The sequence below is a fragment of the Culex quinquefasciatus genome, chromosome 1 (genome assembly GCF_015732765.1).
Source record: "Culex quinquefasciatus strain JHB chromosome 1, VPISU_Cqui_1.0_pri_paternal, whole genome shotgun sequence".
Classification (NCBI taxonomy): Eukaryota; Metazoa; Arthropoda; class Insecta; order Diptera; family Culicidae; genus Culex; species Culex quinquefasciatus.
This window is the reverse complement of record NC_051861.1, coordinates 58179978-58196792: the sequence shown is the minus strand read 5'-3', so window position 1 is coordinate 58196792 and position 16815 is coordinate 58179978. Positions and strand designations below refer to the sequence as shown.

The 16815-nt window shown below is 45.2% G+C and overlaps 1 protein-coding gene across 3 annotated transcripts in view; it reads left to right on the top strand.

Annotated features, from left to right (window-relative positions):
• The window catches only part of LOC6048537, a 145785-nt gene that overhangs the window by 98030 nt on the left and 30940 nt on the right, over positions 1–16815 (top strand). For all 3 annotated transcript variants that reach the window (XM_038253619.1, XM_038253610.1, XM_038253626.1), the window contains one exon: positions 15911–16046. In XM_038253619.1, the coding sequence (XP_038109547.1) occupies positions 15911–16046 (136 nt within the window). The remainder of the gene's footprint in view (positions 1–15910; positions 16047–16815) is intronic.

The window sequence follows — 16815 nt, the reverse complement described above, 5'->3', positions numbered from 1 at the left end:
AGTTAAAAGTTATTGAAAGTTTGGGCATTGAACTTGAAACTTCTTTTGGGAAAATTATGATTGCAGCTGCATATTTGCCATTCCAATGCACTGGGGAAAATAAAAATTATTTCAAAGGGGATTTGAATAAACTTACTCGGCATAGATCTCGATTTTTGATCATCGGTGATTTTAATGCCAAACACCAATCTTGGAATAATTCAAAAGTAAATTCCAATGGTAAAATTCTGTTCAGAGATTGCACTTCTGGTCTTTATTCGGTTTTATACCCGAATGGGCCAACTTGCTTTTCTTCTGTTAGAAATCCATCAACAATTGATTTGGTTTTGACAAATCAAAGTCAGTATTGTGGTCCTTTAGTGACTCATGCTGATTTTGATTCTGATCATCTTCCAGTAACTTTTTCACTTTCTCATGAAGCAGTTACCAGACCCAATAGTTCTGTGTTTAATTACCACAAAGCTAATTGGGACAGGTATCAGCATCATATTGAGAATAATTTAAATCATGATTTTGTTTTAGAAACCAAAGCTGATATTGATTCAGCCTTGGAATCTTTAACTAATGCAATTTTGGATGCTAGGAATATTGCTATTCCTAAAGTCCAAGTCAAATTTGATTCTCCCATTATTGATGACGATCTTCAGCTTCTGATTCGTCTGAAAATGTTCGCCGAAGACAGTATCAACGTTCTCGTGATCCTGCACTGAAGCGAATTCAAAAGATTTGCAAAAGGTTATTGACCACAGATTCACTCTCCTGCGAAATGAAAAGTTCGCAAGAGATGTCGAACAAATTAAACCTTATTCCAAACCTTTTGGAAACTTTCAAAGGTTCTTAAGAAACCTCAAAAACCCATCCCTTCTTTAAAAGATGGTGATAATATTCTATTAACTAATGGGGAAAAAGCTCAAAAACTTGCTCAGCAGTTTGAGAGTGCTCATAATTTCAACTTGAATGTTTTGAGTCCTATTGAAAATCAAATTTCAATAGAATTTCAGAATATTGTTGAACAAGAATTTTCATCAGATGAAGTTTTTAATACGGATCTGAATGAAATAAAATCTATTATCAAAAAATTTAAAAATATGAAAGCCCCTGGTGAGGATGGCATTTTTTACATTTTAATTAAAATATTACCAGAAGCAACTTTAAGTTGCTTGGTCAAAATTTTCAACAAATGTTTTGATTTGGCATATTTTCCCAGTAGTTGGAAAAATGCCAAAGTAATTCCGATTTTGAAACCGGATAAAAATCCTGCTGAAGCCTCAAGCTATCGGCCCATTAGTTTGCTTTCATCTATTAGTAAATTATTCGAAAGAATAATTCTTAATAGAATGATGACGCACATTAATGAAAATTCAATTTTCGCTGATGAGCAGTTTGGATTTCGCCTTGGGCATTCAACTACTCATCAGTTGTTGAGAGTTTCAAATTTAATTCGAAGCAACAAATCTGAGGGCTATTCTACTGGCGCTGCTCTTCTAGACATAGAAAAAGCATTTGACAGTGTTTGGCATAAAGGTTTGATTGCGAAATTGAAAAGGTTTAATTTTCCGATTTATATCGTGAAAATTATTCAAAATTATTTGACGGATCGTACTCTGCAGGTATGTTATCAGAATAGCAAATCTGATCAACTACCTGTACGTGCTGGCGTCCCTCAAGGAAGCATTTTGGGTCCAATTTTATACAATATTTTTACTTCTGACTTGCCTGATTTGCCCCCAGGATGTCAGAAATCACTTTTTGCTGATGACACAAGCATCTCCGCCAAAGGCAGAAGCCTTCGTGTCATCACAAGAAGATTACAAAAAAGCTTGGATATTTTCAATTCTTATTTGAAAGAATGGAAAATTACTCCAAATGCTGCAAAACTCAACTTATTATTTTCCCTCACAAACCAAGGGCTGATTTTCTTAAACCAAAAAGTCATCACATTATAAAGATGAATGAGGTGAATTTAAAGTGGGAGGATCAAGTGAAATATCTTGGACTTGCTTTTGACAAAAACCTTACTTACAAGGATCACATTGAAAGTATCCAGGTTAAATGTAACAAATATATTAAATGTTTGTATCCACTTATAAACAGGAATTCTAGACTTTGTCTCAAGAATAAACTGTTAATTTATAAACAAATTTTCAGACCTGCCATGCTTTATGCTGTGCCGATCTGGACAAGCTGTTGCTTAACCAGGAAGAAAAAACTTCAGAGGATTCAGAACAAAATTCTGAAAATGATTCTGAAACTTCCTCCTGGTTCAGCACCAGTGAACTTCATCAATTAGCCGAAGTTGACACTTTGGATGTTATGTCCAATAAGATAATTGATGCATTTCGACAAAAATCATTGCAGTCTTCAGCTGCATTGATCCGCTCTTTATATAGTTTATAAGTTAGTTTTAAGGTATCCCTTTTCCCTTTTGTACATGTAGGACCTCCTACATTTGAAATCACTGAATAGCGAAAGCTACAATATTTCATGAATAAATGAAAGTTGCTAGTATTTAAAATTGAGGTGAAAAGTCATCGTTTGTGATTGGACACTCAATAATATTTTAACTGAATGAATGTACATGGAAAAGAAATTTGAATAAATATAAATTAAAAAAAAAAACTCTAAGCTGCTACTCTACAAGACGGTGTTCAAGCCGGCGATGACGTACGGTTACCTGGCGTGGAACGACTGTGCCGCTTCCCACCGGAAGAAACTTCAAGTCAAGTAGAACCGGCTGAGAAGATGATGCTAAATCTGGATCCTTTCCACCCGACTGACGACGTCCAAAGGATGGCGAAGATGGAGTTGATCGATGATTGGCTCCAGTGAGTGCTACCGAAGTTCTAGATGGGGTGCGCCACCCAGTCAATCCCCTGCTGCAGCGGTTGTCCCCTTGAGCTGTGATATTAGAATAAGTAATGCCTCCTTTCCTCTAACTATCCCACATCTATTAGCTATTTCAAAGGTTATTTTTGCAATTTTTTTCCTTCTCTGTCCAATTCGTTCTCCTTAGTACCAGTAAACTCTCCCCATTTTGAACAAATCAGCTGTTGAAAGGTAGTCCATATCTCAGCTCAGGATAACAACTGCACCAATGTAATTGTTAAAGCAACCTAATAAAATGAAATGAAATGTTTCGGGAGGTAGCAAAATCGATGAGTCGTAGGCCGTTCTCGTTCGTCTGCTGGTGGGCGCTGAACCTCCCAATAACCGGTCTAAACTCCTCCTCCTGGCCGACTTGAGCGTTTAAGTCGCCGATGACAATCTTGACGTCGTGTTTTGGACACTTCCTGTACTCACGGTCAAGAAGCTCGTAGAAATCGTCCTTGTCATCGGTGTCGCTTTCCATGTGCGGGCTGTGCACGTTGATGATGCTCAGGTTGAAGAATCGGCCCTTGATTCTCAACCGGCACATTCTGTCGTTGACTGGCCACCACCCAATCACGCGCTTCGACATTTCGCCCAGCACTATAAAAGCTGTCCCCAACTCGTGTGTATTGCCACCGCTCCAGTACATAGTATAACCCCCGTACTCTCTGTGGTCCTTCCCCTTCCAGCACACCTCCTGCAGCGCCACGACTTCGAGATCGCGGACCCGCAATTCGCTGGAAAGAATGCGGTCGCTCCCATCGAAGTTGAGAGACCTGCAATTCCACGTCCCGAGTTTCCAATCCCTGGATCCCCGAAAATCGGGTCGGCGATTGGATCGGCTCGCATCTGGAGCTCTCTGCACTTGAGTTTTATGGTGGGTGTGTGTAGCCATCACCAACCCCCTGTCTCGCCGGAGGACCGTCGTATCAGGACTGTATAGAGTCCCACCCTGGCACTGGGACTATTAGTCAGCCGCCCCTAACCTGGGGTACAGACGCTGATTCGAGCCGCCCCTAACCTGGGGAACAGGCGCTCGGAGGGGGGGGGGGGGTCCAAACTCTATCTGCTGTAAGCCGCCCTAACATGGACAAGACGCTTACCTCGACGATGGAGCAGGATACCGGTTTCTTTGAGCCACCCCTAACCTGGTCCGTGGGGACTTGTGAAGGGTCCCCGCGGGAGCTGAGCTGAGGCTACCGGGCGGGTTGCAGTCGGCGGATAGCTGTATGCTCTTGCATGTTTACACTGCTGAGCACCCGGACCAACAGCGGGAAGTCGATCAGGACGTGGTGGAATTCAACTTGGGCAATGTTGTTGTTTTCCTGCAAAAAAGCCACACCAGTCCGATAAATCCTTCCGACAAAGCGAATGAATGCCGCTTTAAGCGTTCAAAGGCCCACACTTCACAAACCCATATCCAAGATGTGCAGCGATCCGTGTCGAGGGATTCATGGCTAGGAGGGTTTAAAACAGCCTAGTCGCTAACGGTAGCCTGTGGGGCAACAGGGCGCACCCCACAGTATTGTAGCCCTTACCGCGCTAAAGCAGGGCAATGGCGCGGTGGACGGTGTATTTCCCTAGCGACTCGTGGGATGAACCAGCAATGTTGAAAAATTTAAATAAAATCATAAACGATGGTTCCGAGGCATTTGATGCATTGGTTGCAGAAGTAAGTCCGGTGGAAAACGCGGAGCCTGGGGGGACCTCCTTCCAGCCTGCCTTAGTAGAACCGGCCGTCGCGATGGCACACTGGCTTGAGAAATCAAAACAGTGCCAGCCGATCGGACCTGTAGTTCCCGCGTTCTCTTTTGGAACACCGCGGGAATACAACGATGAATCCGCTAAGGAGTCCTCCAAGAGAAAACTCGCTAGAGAGTCAATCGAGGGGTTCCCAAGCGTGTTAGGTGGGGGGTCAAAGATTTGACCAAAACGGAGCGTAAGAGGAGGAGAGTTCCTGCCACCGTAGACAGCGACCTACTCATGGTAAACAGTAGGACTAACGTCCACTACACCATTGAGGAAGTCGACAGGCTAAACGATTTCATACAAAACGCCGGCAACATCCGGAACGACATCACAAGATCAGGGTTGTCGCTCTCGGTGCTGGCGCGTCATGCGGAGGAGCTCTGGAAGGAGCTGCGATCGAAGTACAATGCCCTCGTTGAGGAGGCTAGTGCGGAGAAAGCGGCGAGGTTGTTGTTGGAGCAAAGGGTGATGGCCCTGGAAGTCCATAACGACTCTCATCCTTCCATTGAAGTAGAGGATCAGGTAACCCCTAGCGAATTCCAAGCGCAACGGGTGCAGAACGCGGCGCTCCAAGCCACGGTGGAGGAATTATCCAAAACCATCACGGAGCACGCATCTGCTAAGTCTGCATCCGAACAAGCTGCGCTCAACAGCGAAGTGTCCGCACTCCGCGAGCAGAACCTGGCGCTCACCGCCGAGGTTGCAGCTCTGAGAGAGACGGCCGTCACACAACCTCCGAGTGAGTCTCAATCAGAGGCCGAAGCGACCCTTTCGTTAGAGCTTGCGAAGGCACAGCAGGAAATCCTCTCCCTGCGCGAAGACCTGAAGAGCCTGAAGGAGGAAGCGGCCAAGAGGGAATTGGAATCGAAGTCTGGAAAGAACAAGGGCAAGAACCAAGGAAGACAGAAGCCAAAGCAGGCGAAGGGTGGCGCCAAGAAAGCAAATCCCAAACCTGCAGTTCCAAAAACGCCCCCAGGTAGCCAGGAGGATGTCACCAGCCTCGAAGGGGCGTCCCAAGGTGGCTCCCCGGGCGACGGGAGCGTCGAAGGAAATGCTAATGACGACTTCACGGTTGTGAATCGAAGGAAACCCAGGTCCAAGCATAAGCCCCGGTTGAGGAACGAGGCTATAGCGATTAAGGCTGACGAGCAAAGTTACGCGAGCCTGTTGCGGAACATGCGCTCGAATGACGACTTTAAGGACCTGGGGGAGGCTACCAAGTCGGTACGGCGAACTTGCCGGAACGAGCTTCTCCTCATCCTCAAAAAGAGTGTGAAGCCCAGTTCCGAGTACGCCCGACTGGTTGCCGAGAGTGTTGGAAGTGACGAAATCAAGGTCCGGTCTCTCTGTACCGAAACCACTCTCCAATGTAAGAACTTGGATGAGACGGTGACAGCTGAAGACCTCCTTGACGCCATAACAACACAGTGCCTCACGGGTACCCTCTCGGCACCCGTCCAACTGAGGAAGTACAATCAAGGCACGCAGACGGCTACCTTTAAGTTACCAGCGAAAATCGCGGCCATGGTGCTTAAAGGCTAGTATGGAGATCGGAAGGAAAGGGGTCAAGAAACAGCTTTACGAACAGCAGAACAAAGGAGAGGGAGCGTTTCCTTGGGGCTTTTCTCCACCCTCTCTGGCTTGCTTTCGCTGCTGCTGCTGCCCATTTGAAATTTTTCTTGACCGGTTCCTTTCGATGTGCGTGTACCGCTTAAGGTGGGTAAGATCAAAGTTAACTGGTCAGTATGTCCGGTGTCTGCGATCGAACGGCCAACCGTATGCTTCAGATGTCTTGAGTACGGCCACAAGTCGTGGGCCTGCAAGGGCCCCGACCGCAGTAAGCTGTGCAGACGATGCGGAGCCGAAGGCCATCAGTCGAAGGGCTGTACAGCTAAGGCGAAGTGTCTAATATGCACGGGGGACGGGAGCAACCATACTACGGGAAGCTATACCTGTCCTAGCTTCAGAAGCGCGTTCGATAAGCTGAGACCGTGCAAGTGATACAGTTAAACCTCAATCACGAAACGGCTCAGCAGCTGCTCTTCCAGACGGTGGCCGAGAAGAAGTCGGATTCCAGAGGGGAACAGGAATTGGTTGAGCGACCCACCCAAGGCTGCGGCAATCTGGGTGACGGGTCAGTTCCCAATTCAGGAGCTAGTAGCAACAGAGGAGGGCTTCGTGATCGCTAAGGTTAACGGAGTCTTCTACTGCAGCTGCTACGCTCCTCCGAGGTGGTCTATAGACAGGTTCGACAGAATGCTGGATAGACTGACGGATGCGCTTACAGGCAAAAGCCCTGCAGTGGTGGCCGGCGACTGCAACGCGTGGTCCACACAGTGGGGTAGCCGCGAGTCAAACCGCAGAGGCCAGGACCTACTCGAGGCACTAGCCAGGCTAAACGTTGATCTAGCCAACGAGGGATCTGCGAGCACGTTCCGTAGGAACGGAGTCTTGTCGATTGTTAACGTTACTTTCTGTAGTCCCAGCCTTCTGGCAAGCATGGACTGGAAAGTGGACGAGGGCTACACTCACAGCGATCATCAAGCGGTAACGTTTCGGATCTGCCGTGTGGCCCCACGTCCTGCACAACCGGCACCGCACCAAGTGTGCCGGTGGAAGACATCGACCCTGACAAGTGAGGTCTTTGTTGAAGCGCTAAGAAGAGAAAGTGCCACTCGGGACATTCTAGAACTCGACTGCGACGGACTAATGACCATCCTAGTGGGCGCCTGTGATGCAGCAATGCCGAGGCAAGCAAAGCCACGAAACGCGCGGACCCCAGTTTACTGGTGGAACGATGATATAGCGGCCATACGTGCGGCCTGTCTGAGGGCCCGGAGGAAACTCCAACGAGCTCGCTTCGACGAGCAGAGGGAAGCCAGGCGGATGATCTACAAAATCGCTAAAGCTACCTTATGCAAGGCAATAAAGGAGAGCAAGAGGAACTGCTTCGGCAACCTCTGTCAGGAAGCCAACAATGCACCATGGGGTAACGCCTATCGGATTGTTATGGCTAAGCAAAAGAGTGGCGCGGTTGCCATTGATCGTTCACCTGAAATGATGTCACGAATCATTGACGGGTTGTTTCCTCACCACGAGGTTCAGCCCTGGCCAACGACCCCCTATTACCATGCGGGGTTGACGGAAGATGAATCCAGCATCACGAATGAGGAACTTATCAAAGCCGCATCAGCCCTCAAAGCGAATAAGGCACCGGGGCCCGATGGGATCCCCAACCAGGTCCTTAAACTGGCGATAGAGGAAAACCCGGACATGTTCAGGTCGGCTCTCCAGAAGTGCATGGACTCGGGGATCTTTCCGGATCGGTGGAAGCGACAAAGGCTAGTCCTGTTGCCGAAGCCGGGGAAGCCACCCGGCGACCCATCCGCGTATAGGCCCATTTGTCTCATAGACACCGCTGGCAAGTTGCTTGAGAGAGTTATTCTGAACAGACTAACGATCTATTTAGAGATGGGTCTTTCGGACCAACAATTTGGCTTTAGGAAAGGGAGGTCCACGGTCGACGCGATCAGAGCTGTCCTCGAGAAAGCCAAGATTGCCGTTGAACCAAAGCGTCGAGGGATGCGCTTCTGTGCCATCATCACTCTAGATGTCAAGAATGCTTTCAATAGCGCTAGTTGGGACGCCATTGCGAGATCTCTCCATAGATTTCGTGTCCCCAACTACCAGTGCAAGTTGCTCAAAAGCTACTTTGAAAACCGAGTCCTTCTCTTCGCGAACTGATCATCACGGCGGGGGTCCCACAAGGCTCCTTGATCGGTCCTGGGTTGTGGAATGGTATGTACGACGGGGTGCTGACTCTACAGTTTCCGACGGGCGTTAGCATAGTTGGCTTTGCCGACGACATCGTCCTGATGGTGCTTGGTGAGTCGCAGCTCCAAGTCGAGGTACGAGCAACCGAAGCAATACGGACAATCGAAGAATGGATGGGTATACACCATCTAGGGCTGGCGCATCAAAATACTGAGGTGGTTGCCGTGAACAACTTCAAGTCTGCACAGTGCATTAACGTCAGGGCAGGAAACTGTACAATCGACTCCAAGAGATCATTACTATACCTGGGTATCCGGGTGGATGATAAATTGAGCTGTAACAGTCATATTGCGTATGTCTGCGAGAAAGCAATGAAAGCGATAGCATCCCTATCTCGCATGATGGGGAATAGCTCGGCGGTCAAGAGTAGTAAAAGGCGTCTGCTGGCGAGCGTAGTTACCTCCGTTCTCCGCTATGGAGCGCCGGCATGGGGCGCCGCCCTAGAAGCAAAGACTTACCTCCAGAAGGTTACGAGCGTCTACAGGCTGCTTTGCCTTAGGGTATGCAGCGCGTACCGCACCGCATCAGCAGAGGCAGCCTGCGTTCTAGCTAGCATGGTACCGATTGGACTGCTTGTCCGAGAAGACATGCGATGCTACGAGCTAAGAAGGGTCGAGGGCCACCGTGCTTCGGCCAGGATAGCCACTATGGTTGAATGGCAAAGAAGCTGGGATGACTCGACCAAAGGGCGATGGACATATCGCATGATACCCAACCTGGTGAGGTGGGTAAATAGGACGCATGGAGAAATCAATTTCTACCTGACCCAAGTCCTATCTGGGCACGGGTGTTTCAGACAGTACCTACACAGATTCGGACATGCAACCTCACCCAACTGTCCGAACTGTACGGGTGTCGTTGAAACGGTGGAACACGTGGTATTTGACTGCCCACGGTTCCAGAGGAGTCGAGAGATCTTGTTGCTGGGTTGTGGGATGGACACAACGCCAGACAACTTGATAGACAGAATGTGTCTTAGTGAGGAAGCGTGGGGTGCAGCTTCCAGAGCCATAACTCAGATTATGCTCAAATTACAGAGGAAGTGGCGTACGGATCAGCGTGCGTCCCGGAACGAAGGGTCTTTACCCAGTAGTTCCGTTCGAGAGGGTACGGGATGAGAAGGATTCAACTCCATCTCATAAAGAAGGCACGCGCACGTACAAACGTACGTACCAGCGGGTGTCCCGGAACAAAGGGCTTCGGGCCCAACCGTTCCGTCACGACGTGCGCTTATTTAGCGCTGCCCCTCCCTGAAGTAATGTCGAAAGACAGTTCCGGGGAGGCTTGAAGGCCTACCGTGATAAAGTGCCGTTTTTTAGTGAGTCGGACTCAACTCCAACCTCACATGATGTCTGCAGACAGATTTTTCGTCCTATTGAAACAAAAAAAAACCCCTAACCTGGGGAAACAGACGCTCAAAGAGGGGTGGGGGGGAGTTCAAGCTCTTTTTTGGAGCTGCCCCTGACGTGGGGAACAGCCGCTCACGACTTGACGGGGTCAAACACCTTGCTGATTTAGGCCGCCCCTGACATGGGGTACAGACGCCTAAAACGGTGAAGGAGGAGGAGGGTTGTGGAGGGGAAATCCACGACGGACGGATCTTTTTGCTAGCCAAATCCTCCAAAACTGTCGCGAGTACCAGATCCCGATGCACCTCCTGTTCAGTGATTTCAAAGCAGCGTACGACTCGGTCGATCACGAAGATCATGTACGAGAACGGCTTTCCCGGGAAGCTGATCAGACTGGTGAAATCAACGATGGATGGAGCACGGTGCAGCGTGAAGAATTCGGGTGCGATGACCGACCCGATCGAATCGCGCAAGGAACTGCGACCGCGGTCCGAGCAACGTGCAAGGTGGTTGAAATAAGTGGAGGAAGATCTGGGGGTGGGGGTTCCGAGTCGGAATTGGAGAGAAGCAGCCCAGAACCGAGTTAGATGGCAACGCATCAGCTCATGACCCGCAGGTTGTCCGAGCAGTAAAAGTAAAAACCCGATTTAATATCACCAGAGGTGAAATAGAGCCTTTCTTACAAAAAGATGAAACTCCGAGAAATATATTGGTGCAATTAATTTTTCAAAAACATAATGATACCATCCAGTGAGAATTTTACCAAAAGCTTCGAATCTTTTTAGGCTAAACCTCAAATGCCTTTTTTTAATTTCAGAAGTATATTATTTGCCGCAAGACATTTAAATTTAACTAAGAAAAACATATTGGATTGACATTATTAGACAAAAAAATAAAGGGTACTCAGTCTATAATGTTAGTCTATGATTAACTTAAAAAAATATGTATCGCTATTGCACTTTGTCGATCAATTATGAGAAGCCAGAAAGAACACTTTCACGCGCAGCGTAAAACGCGCAAGCGTAAAAGCGCTGGCGTTGAAGCGTCGACTTGACGACGAAAAACACTAAAATTGCTATATCTCTGGAAATACATTTTGGAAAAGCTTCAAATTTTGGGCCCAAACAGTTTATGGGACGAATCCTCGCCGTGCACGAATTTTTTTAGATTTCTGAAAAAAGCGTTTTTCCAAAAGCAAACCTTAAACCTTTCTTTTGTAAGAAAGGCAAAAAAGTCAAACGCTCTCAAATAAAAGTGCGGAATCCAATCGATGTAAAATTTGCTGAGAAGTTTGATCGAGTCGTGAACACTCAGTTAGAAAGATAAATTTAAGTGAAATTACAAATAAATCCTTGGGGAGAATTATTCTGAATGACCCCTTACCTTTTTTGAGAAATTTACTCTGCATATAAAGAAAAATCATACAGCTATAACTTTTGAACCAACCATCTGATCAATACCAAAATTTACTCGAATACAATTCATACCAAATACTTTCGATCGAGAATGGGCCGGGACTTTGAATTTGATGTTCAGTATATGATTTTGTATAAATCTAAAAATTTAATAGGAAAAAATAGGGTAAAAATAAGACGAAAAACACTAAAATCGCTATATCTCTGGAAATACTGTGTGGGCCCGAATAGCCCCCTCGGTTTGGTTGCGTACCAGATGCAGCCTTCGAGTGACAGCGAACGGACGCAGCCAAATAGATCTGACAGTTCGCGGGACAACGCAGCCGTCGTCCTCTTTCATAAAGCAACGGTCGAGGAAGCAAGGTGATCGTCACGCTGTGGGGATTCCACCAACTAACTGACTTCTCCACAATGGCGATCCTGCCAGGAGGATTTTTTTTTCTCGTCAAAAGTTGGTTGCCAGGAATCCCCCAGTGTAGAATTGATTTCGTAGTAAAGGAAGTGCGCGAGGAAAGAACGGGACGGTTGGGTTGGCCGGCAAATAAGGTATGTTTTTGGTGCGATTTAGTTTTGTTTCCGCTGAATGCTGAGGTACCCAAGAGAATTGGTGAATATTCCGGTTTTCCCGGATCGTGGTAAAGTACAGTCGCCCGTTGTCGTGGGTCGTGAATTTGGCCGCTACAAGTGCCAAATGGAGAAAGGGTTTGAACTACGAGGCGAGCATGTCGCCTATAAAGTTGGCTGTTGTTGACGTTTGATGACAGGGTCCCCAAATTCTCTTCTAAGTCTGTACTGCAGCAATTAAGTGTCTGCAAATTCTGGATGATTACAAACTCGATTTTTGAGAGATGGCTTGTGAATATCCACTTAAAAGGCCTGGAGAGGAGGCTTGTGGATGTTCACTGAAGAGGCCTGAAGAGGAGGCTTGTGAATGTCCACTGAATAGGCCTGGCGGAGTGATGGCTCGTGGATGTTCACTGAATAGGCCTGGCGGAGAAATGGCTTGTGAATGTCCACTGAAAAGGCCTGGAGAGGAGGCTTGTGGATGTTCACTGAAGAGGCCTGGAGGGGAGGCTTGTGAATGTTCACTGAATAGGCCTGGCGGAGTGATGGCTTGTGGATGTTCACTGAATAGGCCTGGCGGAGAGATGGCTTGTGAATGTCCACTGAATAGGCCTGGCGGAGAGATGGCTTGTGAATATCTACTGAAAAGGCCTGGAGGGGAGGCTTGTGAATGACCACTGAATAGGCCTGGCGGAGTGATGGCTTGTGGATGTTCACTGAATAGGCCCGGAGAGATGGCTTATGAATATCCACTGAATAGGCCTGGCGGAGAGATGGCTTGTGAATATCCACTGAATAGGCCCGGGAAGGAGGCTTGTGGATTTTCACTGAAGAGGCCTGGAGGGGAGGCTTGTGAATGTCCACTGAATAGGCCTGGCAGAGTGAAGGCTTGTGGATGTTCACTGAATAGGCCTGGCGGAGAGATGGCTTGTGAATATCTACTGAAAAGGCCTGGAGAGGAGGCTTGTGGATGTTCACTGAATAGGCCTGGCGGAGAAATGGCTTGTGAATATCCACGAATAGGCCCGGGAAGGAGGCTTGTGGATGTTCACTGAAGAGGCCTGGAGGGGAGGCTTGTGAATGTCCACTGAATAGGCCTGGCGGAGTGATGGCTTGTGGATGTTCACTGAATAGGCCCGGAGAGATGGCTTATGAATATCCACTGAATAGGCCTGGCAGAGAGATGGCTTGTGAATATCCACGAATAGGCCCGGGAAGGAGGCTTGTGGATGTTCACTGAAGAGGCCTGGAGGGGAGGCTTGTGAATGTCCACTGAATAGGCCTGGCAGAGTGAAGGCTTGTGGATGTTCACTGAATAGGCCTGGCGGAGAGATGGCTTGTGAATGTCCACTGAAAAGGCCTGGAGAGGAGGCTTGTGGATGTTCACTGAATAGGCCTGGCGGAGAGATGGCTTGTGAATGTCCACTGAAAAGGCCTGGAGAGGAGGCTTGTGGATGTTCACTGAAGAGACCTGGAGGAGGCTTGTGAATGTCCACTGAATAGGCCTGGCGGAGTAATGGCTTGTGGATGTTCACCGAATAGGCCTGGCGGAGAGATGGCTTATGAATATCCACTGAATAGGCCTGGCGGAGAGATGGCTTGTGAATATCCACTGAAAAGGCCTGGAGAGGAGGCTTGTGGATGTTCACTGAAGAGACCTGGAGGCGAGGCTTGTGGATGTTCACTGAAGAGGCCTGGAGAGGAGGCTTGTGGATGTTCAGAAATAAGTTAAGAAAACAAATTTGTATTTCTTTTTAATATACAAATGTTAAAGATTTTTAGGGATTAACGGAATATATATAGGAAAAAAGAGTTTGCATGTCTGTTGAGGCAGATAGAAAAAGTGTTATTGGAATGTTAGTGGTTTGCGGGAACGGAAATCAACATGTAGCAGGATCGGCAAGAGCTGGTGCTTGTCAAAATACATGTTAGTGTATTAGCGTCAACATTCTACGTAGGGTAGAGTAGTCATCAATGAGACACGGGGAACAATGATAAAATGGCTCTCACAAGTCTTAGTTTCAGCCAATCAGGCTCATATTTGGGGGAAAGGTGTGTCTACGGGATACACGTCTGCCATATTAGTGGCTTTGGTTATGGACGCTCCCTTGAAAAGTTATTCATAAATGTTTGATTCTGGGGTGTAAAAGTAAATTATGGACAAAAAATACTTTTTCGCTCGTATGCTGCCATTTACACCAAAACTAATATTTCTTCAAATTTCTTTCAACGTTCCATAGGGAATTAGTTGGGCTACAATGTCCTTTCGTTAGATTTGACCAAAATTTAGAATATACCCAGAATCCAGGGCTGGTTCATTGTTCCCCACTCATGTTAGCCCATGGGTAACAATGAGACACTTTGATTTTTCTTCATTTAACATTTCAAAATCCATGTAAATCTTTCAAAACATGAATTGAAAGTGATTTTTGGCATATTTATAGAGTTTTAACTTTATTTAACCAGACATACAAAGTTATTTAGTATAAATATATGGATTTTACAAAATTTAAATACTTTTAGTATAAATTTTGTTAATTAAAGTTTCATGTTGGCAAAATTGCTTTAAAATGTTCAAGGCAAGTCACCTGTAATGGAACAATACAAAAACATGATGTTTTACAAGAAAATTATTGATTTTCATAGAGTGTCTCATTGTTTTCAGCTGTCTCATTGTTCCTGCCAAGTGCGTCTACAATGAGACAGTTAAATAACTCTGTCTGTAGATGTCGGATCGATCTCATGTTTTGGTCAATGTTTGAACACACTAAAAGAAATAAAATGCAACAAAAAGCTCATTAAAACATGCTGATGAAAAAATTAGGAAAATCGTTGAAAGTTGAAAACCAAAAGTGTCTCATTGATGACTACCCTACCCTAATCATAATTTATTTGAGCTGTTAATTATTTTAGAGAAGGGGGAAGATGTGTGGGCCCGAATAGCCCCCTCGGTTTGGTTGCGTACCAGACGTAGCCTTCGAGTGACAGCGAACGGACGTTGTTATGGTTTCGTTTGAGCAACCTGCCAAAAATGTATGGAATTTCGTAATTTTTGTTCTCGTGGATCAAACTTACTTTTTGTCCAGGTATTTAAAAACGTAGGTTTTAAAGAAAACCTAGATGTTTGGGTATCAAAAGATCGGAAATTTTATGCCCTTTCCGATTCCACATAGGTTGACTTGTAAATCGTGGACCGGTTCGGATGCCGGTGGATTTTCCTACGACGTAATTCCGGGTTGGTACGAAATTCCAACGAAAAATCTATTCTATCGATACAAATACCCCCAAAACGGTGTTATACCCACTCCAAAATGTTTATTTAGCAATTATATGGTACTATATTGACATTTAGTTGAATTAAAAGTTTGCAAAATTAAGTTTAGATAAGTTTTATATAGAATTTCCAGAGTTATATAAACTTTTATACTAAGTAGTTAGTAAACTTTATATTCAATCCAAATTCTTTTTTTAATCAGTCAAGGATGCCTATTTGGAGTTGGGAGACTGGATTTATGGTGATTTGTCAACAAATAACATTATTTATGTTAATTTTTCGAAAGGTTTACATACTTTTTTTGCACCTTTTTTATTTTCGTAATAGTATTTGTTATATAACTTTTTATAGAAATCATCTTTTCATGAGCTTTTTGTAACAAAATGTTTGGCATGAGTTTTTGAACAAAACGTAGTACTAGGTTCCTGTCAAACTTTATTTTTTTTACATGTTTCATCACAAAATGTGCACCCAAGGTGTGTAAATACTTTTTTTACATACTGTAAAAGCTTCAGATCAGGAAATCAATTCACTAATTTAGTTGATCTGTATCTTTTCTAACCGAAATCAATAAAAATAATATCAAAATATAGTGCAAGACCCTGGCTAAAACAGCTGTCCCAATTCTCTTCATGTGTCCTGATTCGCCCCTGATGACGATACACAGTTATCTAAAAAAAATAAATCCATTGAATTTGCCACGTAAATGTTTTAAACAATAATAAAGCGTAAGTGAAAAGGTCTTGAATCTATATGAGAGACGAAAGACACAATTGAATAATCATGCCTGTATCTCCAGAAAGATATTTTCCGAAAAGAACTTTTAGTGATGATATTTTTATGTTCTGGTTTTAAAGGTGGCAATGCAGCAGATGCAGCTGGTGATATCTTATTTGTGTTGGCAAAGCATAGCGAGCAAGCTCTGGTGTGGGTTAATCATCTGAAAACCTGCTTCGATAAAATTACTAAACAGCGTGGTAGACAGCCTTTCAAGTAAGTACTCATCTGCCCTCATAGCACTCTACAGCTATTCTGCTTAAATGTCTCATATGGGTCATTCCACCTGAAGTGTGCAAGAAAAAATACAAATTTGAAAATTACCATCTCCGATTCTGCTCAAATTTGGCAGAGCTGTTGAGACTATCAAAACATGCAAAAATCCCGAATTTCATCCAAATCGGACCACCCCCTCCATTTTTGTACCCTCCCGATAAATCGACTTTTTTAAGGATTTTTAAGCAAAACCCCTATCTTCAAACGACGATAACTCAGGAACCACAAATCTTAGAGGATCTTAGACTCAATTTTGAAGGAAATTGGACGTAGAATCTATTTCCGTGATCAAAATTTAGATTAAAATATATTTTCTACCTGTATTGCGCAATAGAAAACTTTAAAAGGCCGTATCTCAAAACAGCCCTATTTATTTTTTAATTTGACCTCACCATCGTTTTCTTCGGCCAATTTTACATAAAAATCACTTATCGACAGAAAGGAATATGTTTCGTTCCAGAGATATCGAATTTTAAAGTTTTAAGTATTTGAGATTACCTGAATTAGCTTTATTCGCCGCATCTCCTAGAAGCACTCGGGCGCGCTGACCAATAACTGCTACCTGGTTATTTATTGAAATAAGATTTCATCCCAAATAATCATTAGAAAATTAGCTCACAGGACATAGCAAGAACGACACGCATTCCTGCAGAGCTAGCAGGAAATTGAAATTGATCTTGTAAGTAATACTTAAGAAAAAGTTTATGAT